Raw genomic sequence first — 6232 nt, 5'->3', positions numbered from 1 at the left:
TATATATATATATATATATATATATATATTGCTTCATCATTTACAAACATATATATGTCAAAAGAAATGATTGAATTTCTACAAGCTACCTCCAAACTAAAACTTTGATCGCAAGCCCCTTAACCAAAAAAAGGCCGGTTATGGGTTTTTTTCCATAGTCTGACGATCATATACGCAAGTAAACTATTTAGCGCTATTATATCTGTTGCTAAATTAAAAGCTAGCTAACAAGCTGCAGATGGATTGGTGAAGGGATTAAAGAAGTGCGGTTTTGGGGCCATGGAAAATGGGCTCTTGCTGGAAGAGTTTTCACCAACTCCGCCGACCCTTTCGCAAGAGGGGCACATGGTCAGTGTAGCCGCTGGCAACTGCATGTACAAGGGCTGCGCTAGTTTTAGCGCCTTCAGTTCTTGTAGCTCCTTCTGCAGCCTCCTGTTCTCGTCCGTCAACGTCTCGCAGCATTTCTTCAAGAACTCGCAGTCTACTTCCGTTTGCTTAAGCTTCGTCCTGCGTATACCCAAGAAAAAACCCCCCCTCCATTATTTATTTCAAATAGACAAAATTTGTGCATATCTCAAAAAACCGCCTCGAACGATCGATTTTGTTTTTCCTCGACATTGTTAATCTTCAGGGTGAGGGATGAGGAAGTAAGTACCTGGCTCTTCTGTTCTGAAACCACACCTCAACTTGTCGAGGCCTTAAATTCAGTTCCCTTGCCAAATCTTGCTTTTGCTTCTGCAGAATCAGCAGATATGTATGTATATGTAATACTATTACGTGTGAAAATAAATCGACTAGCTAGCCAGAGAGAGAGAGAAATGTTACGGGATTGAGAGTGCTATGTTGCTTGAAGCTCTCTTCCAAAAGAGCAGACTGAACTTTTGTGAGGCGAAGCTTCTTCCTTCCATTAGAACCATCATCATCTTCGTCACTTACTCTTGACGAAAGTCTCTCGATCTCCACCTCTTCGCTGCTCCCGAGCTCCCTCTCCCTCTTCACGCTATTGTTGGAGAAGGACGACGCAGCACTATCTTGACGATGCAAGTCAGCAGCAGAAGGTGGGGGCTCATTATTCGAGGCCTTATTAGCAGTAGCATCCAGCTTCTTGACTAGCATATCGAAAGTGTCGCCGCCGGAAAGGCTCAAGGTCAGCGACGGCTCAAAGTTGGCCAACTGTTCGGACTTGAGGAGGGATGGCTTTCTTGATTTCTGGTTATCCGTTTTCAGTGGTTTGTTCTCGGCGGTTGACGGGAAGCCTAATCCTAATACAAGGCCTGGGCTACATACATCATCCAAACCCATCTATGTATGTATGTTTCGAGTAGAATGGTTGAGGAGTGGATTGTGGAATGAGGGGTTTATCTTATGGAGGGTTGATGCTTGGTCTGTTTGTTGTTTGTTAAGAAAAAAGGCACGAGAGAGTGGGGAAGAGATGAAATGAAATGAAGGAGGGTCTCGACGGAGGGAAAAGTTGCGGAACAAATAGGATGGGGGAAGAGAGTGAAAGAGGAGGTTCTTTGTGGCTTGTTGTTGGGGGGGGATTGGGGGTGAGGGGGTATTATCAATTATGTCGAGGAGGACTGGGAGGAGTTGGGTTGGGTGGGTGGATGCTCTCTATCTCTCTATCTCCATCCATGATTTTTAATCAATGGGAAGAATGAGTAGAGAAAACGAATAAGGTGTGGGGGAATTATGAAAAAGTGTCTTTCTCTCTCCTTGCATAGGTTGACCATTTGATGCCCACCGTATTAAACTCCACAACAGTAATCTGACCTACTAGCGAGGGAACAAAAGAAAACCGCCACCAACAAGTCTTACGTGTTCAGCGTACTACTGTACAAAATTCCGCCAACACACATTAGACTCAATAATAATAATAATAGATGGATCCATTTCCTCTTGGTTTAGAATAGCTCTACGCAGATCGGGGTTCTGGGGTTGTGGTGGCTTTGTCCCACGTCGGGGTTCCGGGGGATTAGGGGTTGGTTTATAAGTTCCCTATGAGACCTCAAGAGATACCGACTTTTGGGATTTTCACGGGAATTAGGATTTATAAAAAAATGCCGAAACCCTTTGGGCTTGGATATGAGAATAGCTCTACGCAGATGTCTCCACTTCTATATGGAGTGGACTGCAGATACGGATATATGGAGTGGACTGCAGATACGGACAATAATGGCCTTGTTCCGAGTTATCAAAAAAAAAATAATGGCTTTATTTGGATAGTATTTTTTTTTTAAAATATTTCACTTCGATCATAAACATATTTTTTAATTCATTTTTTTATATTCTGAAGCAATTTTTTATCTTACATACATTGCATTACAAAAAATGCTACAGTAATTATTCCAAACAATGCTGCTAACTTTTTTGTCCTTGAATTCGGATATTTTAGCTCAGCTCAAAGCATTTTACGGAACACATGCATTAATTCAATTCTGAGAAAACTATCATAAATCGCAGAGAGGAAAAGAACCCCCTAGAAAACAATTTAGGGTTGTATGAACGAAAGGCCAACTCAGAATGGGAAAACGGAGAAATAGCACGGAAGTTAGAAACACATCAAGAGGATGATTCGCGGCCGCTTGCCACCCCTTGACATGCCAAAGTTCACTATTACCACTACCATCACTAGCCGCTACTTTTCTCTTTCTAAGGATTCCAACTTTGATGCATTCATGCTTAGACAATAATAAATAATAATGACCGGCGAGGATCAATAATTGAGCAACAATTGTGCGACAGGCAAGGCAAAGAGGTGATATATTCACAGTGGCAGTATCTAACACTACATTATTATCAGCGTGGGTTTTTTATTCACTCCCTAAGCATTTAAAAAACGGCTGTCTGGGGGATGTCAGGCAAATCTTGATTAAAAGGCTAATTTGCAGTCTTAGGTATTTGATTGGATGTCCACGAATTGCTACGGAGTACTACAATTTATCCATTTTGTGGTAGACCATACTGACTGTCCCCCACTCCACTCCAGACCTCCAATATCAAATTTTGCTGCCTCTGCCTTTCGTGCTACTACTACTGTTACTCTGCTAACTTATTATTATTATTGTTTGCCATACTTACACCTGACATTGTAGGCCACGAACTAAAAATTGTTTCAACAATTAACGCAAACATCATTTTTCGATCAACTTTAAAATGCTACCTAAGTTGTTTATGCGACCTAAGAGCATCCAAACATGTTTTTTTTTCTCTTTCTTTTCTAGTCAACTTTTTCGACTTCAAATCAAAGTGAACAAAAGTAGAAACGCATAATATAACAGTGCTACAAAATTAACTTTGGCTTAAAAGAAATACCAGTGATACATGTTTGGATTGCTGTTTATTTGTCAAAATATATTTGCTTACATCATCATTACAATTTCCAACGCACCTTTTTATCTTCCCAATTATCTTTTTATCTCACATACATCACATCACAAAAAAGTTCTACAGTAAAAATATCTCTAATAATTCACAATCCAAACATTATTATTATTATTATCAGAAACAAGAATGAAAAGATATCAGAACGAGGCAGAGATGGCGACGGAGATGGGCAGCATCCCATGAATGGTTTCACATTTTGTTGTTTGATGTGTAGGAAAGAGAAAAAAGAGGGAGAGCTTAGGGAGGTGGAAAGCAAAGTAGGTAGAAGGCACGAGAGGATTTCAAAGAGTTATAATTAAGGGTGCCAGAATATGATTCATCAACAAGAAAGAATCCTCCGGATCTTTGCTTAACTAGAAAGTTGATGTAAGGGGTAGTGTTTGGGACCCTACGCTAATCCGCGCGCTTACAAACCAATCCAATAATGCAATGTCGGCTACGCTGATTAGGAGTTAGGTCACCCGTATACCATAATCAAAGCCCAAATCATTAATTTTCGACGCATTTAGAGTCACATATATAGAGATGGTAGCCCTTGCTTCAATTATGTACTCCCTCCGTTCCACTTTAATAGTCCTGTTTTCCCTTTTCGTCTGTCCCAAATTATAATTCACTTTTCAATTGAATAATCTAGTTGTATTTTAATTTTTCTAAAATACCCTTATTCAATATGAGTTGTTGTTACTATAAACCTACCCCATTTAATGAGCGTTGATTCTTTTTTTACCATCAATTCAAGTTCCCATAAAGTTGTACTCTAATTAATGTGAGGGTATTTTAAAAAAATAGCTACCTAAATTGATTGTTCCAACAAAATTAATTACTTTTTTTTTAAACTGTGTGAAAAAAGAAACAGAACTATCAAAGTATCAAAGTGAGACGGGGGGAGTATATTACTCCTACGTGGCAATTATGGTTTATTCTCGGAATTATCATATTCCCCCAAATGCCAATCGCATGGTCACCCCGACCAGTTATCTTCTATCAGAAAGGTGTCTGATATGCACTCAGTTTCCACGCAGTTATAGTGCCCCCCAGGATTATGCAAAATACATTACACACTACCATTAAGTTTGAAAATTGGATCAAACGTCACGATTATTTTACTGAATCATAACTCAAAACTGTAAAGTAGTTGTGGTTTTTGCATGACAATTTTGTTCGCCATCTTTGCACGCAGCTAGTGGGTACCCACATCACAAATTGACGAGTTGGATAAAGGACGAACAAACCCCTTTGAACATATATGTGCAGCGTAAGGTGACCGACTACCTTCAGAGTACTTGGCCAACCAGGCTCTTTTTGGATTGCAGCAGATCAAGGGATTTGATTTATTAACTTGCATTTTATCTTCAGAATTTTCTAAAAATTTTATCGGCGAGTGTAAAAGGCATCGATTTGGGATGTGTGTGTGTGCGCACATGCATATAGTATGTTGTGTACTATTATTTTAATAAAAAAATAAAGATTGAGAAAATAATTAAGTCCTAGCTACATGAGTTTGGTACAAATTGATAAACCGTGTGATAAATGCCTTGGTTAATAATTGTATATCTCATTTTTCATATACTCCATCCATCCCGTTTTGTTAGTTTTGGTTTTTTTTTTCACACAGATTAAGAAAGTGTAATTAATTTGGTTGGAAACATAAATTTAGATTAATAATTTCCTAAAATATCCTTATGCTAATCACGAAAAGTGCCAATTAATATCAGTTACATCTAATGGGTTAGTATTGGAAAAGTTCAATGTAGTGGGTTAGTATTTAATAACAATATATTAATAACAAGATGTTTAATAAGGGTATTTTAGATAATTTGAAAGATTACTATATTTCTTAATGAGTAAGTGGACTACAATTTGGGACAGATGAAAAAGGAAAATAAAACTATCAAAATGGGACGGAGGGAGTATATATATATATATATATATATATATATATATATATATATAGAGTAGGTGTAATGTATATACATGACGACGAGTTGGTGGAATACAGGGGTGTGTTAATTAATACCTATTGAGCATCATCGGTTAGGCAAAAAAAAAAAAAAAAAAAAACTCCATACTATTTTTTTACAACATGACTTCATCCGTATTGATTCTAAAGAAACAATAAATAAAAAGGAGAATGTGCAGCGCACACAACATAACGGCAATTATTACAGTTCAATCATAAAGTTGGCTTGACATCATGGGGCACCCCGCACGTGTAACAGAGGAATACAAGTGTTGTCATCGCAAAAGATAATTTGAATACAATGATGAGGGCTTCTCTGCTTCGTTTTGTCCACCTTCCTCCGTGATGCTTGTGAGTGTATCAATTTCTATTCCCTTCCCGCCCCTTTCCACCCAAATTCGTATATTCTCGATTCGCATCGTTATTCTTGTTGATTTTTTTTTTCCTTTTTCGGTCTTGGACCTGATGTACTCTTTTTTGGGTGGAAAAGATCAAAAGGAATTTTGAATAGCCATGAGACACGCAGAATAGTTTTTTTTTATTCCCTTCTTCTTCTTTCCTATGTTTTCAGAACCGGACCGGATATCGACTCGGCCGAGGTCAGGGGTCAGGGGTCAATAGATTCGATCGGGAGTCGATAGAGGTCGAACCGGATGACGTCGTAAATAAAAATTATTTAAAAATTAAATTATTGTATATAAAATATCCAATAACATATTGATATTAATAAAGATATATTCATATATATTTGATGTTTCAAATATATTTAACAAGAAAATACAAAGAAATTAGAACAATCAAGTAACAATTTTATTATTTAATAAACATTAACAAGTTTAGAATTAAAATTATGGATTTAATTGAAAAATAACATCAAATTTTAGG

At 37.6% G+C, this 6232-nt stretch overlaps 1 protein-coding gene across 1 annotated transcript; it reads right to left on the bottom strand.

The window, feature by feature from the left end:
- On the bottom strand, window positions 1–1444 carry LOC113699393 (homeobox-leucine zipper protein HAT22). Its single transcript, XM_027219741.2, has 3 exons — window positions 826–1444; window positions 656–735; window positions 1–507 (listed from the first exon to the last, which is right to left on the bottom strand). Exons 1-3 carry the CDS (start codon window positions 1300–1302, stop codon window positions 225–227), a joined length of 840 nt encoding a protein of 279 aa, XP_027075542.1. The 5' UTR covers window positions 1303–1444; the 3' UTR covers window positions 1–224.
- Window positions 1445–6232: the final 4788 nt, after the last annotated feature.

The sequence above is a fragment of the Coffea arabica genome, chromosome 7c (genome assembly GCF_036785885.1).
Source record: "Coffea arabica cultivar ET-39 chromosome 7c, Coffea Arabica ET-39 HiFi, whole genome shotgun sequence".
Taxonomy (NCBI): domain Eukaryota; kingdom Viridiplantae; phylum Streptophyta; class Magnoliopsida; order Gentianales; family Rubiaceae; genus Coffea; species Coffea arabica.
This window is presented reverse-complemented; position numbering and strand designations above follow the sequence as displayed.

What these genes read in the sequence shown, in the direction of transcription:
- LOC113699393 (XM_027219741.2), bottom strand. Translation starts at nt 1,302, where the DNA reads ATGGGTTTGGATGATGTATGTAGCCCAGGCCTTGTATTAGGATTAGGC. An exon ending in AACATAGCACTCTCAATCCC is followed by an intron (nt 736 to 825) that starts GTAACATTTCTC and finishes CTGATTCTGCAG; the next exon opens with AAGCAAAAGCAAGATTTGGC. An exon ending in TTTCAGAACAGAAGAGCCAG is followed by an intron (nt 508 to 655) that starts GTACTTACTTCC and finishes GGGTATACGCAG; the next exon opens with GACGAAGCTTAAGCAAACGG.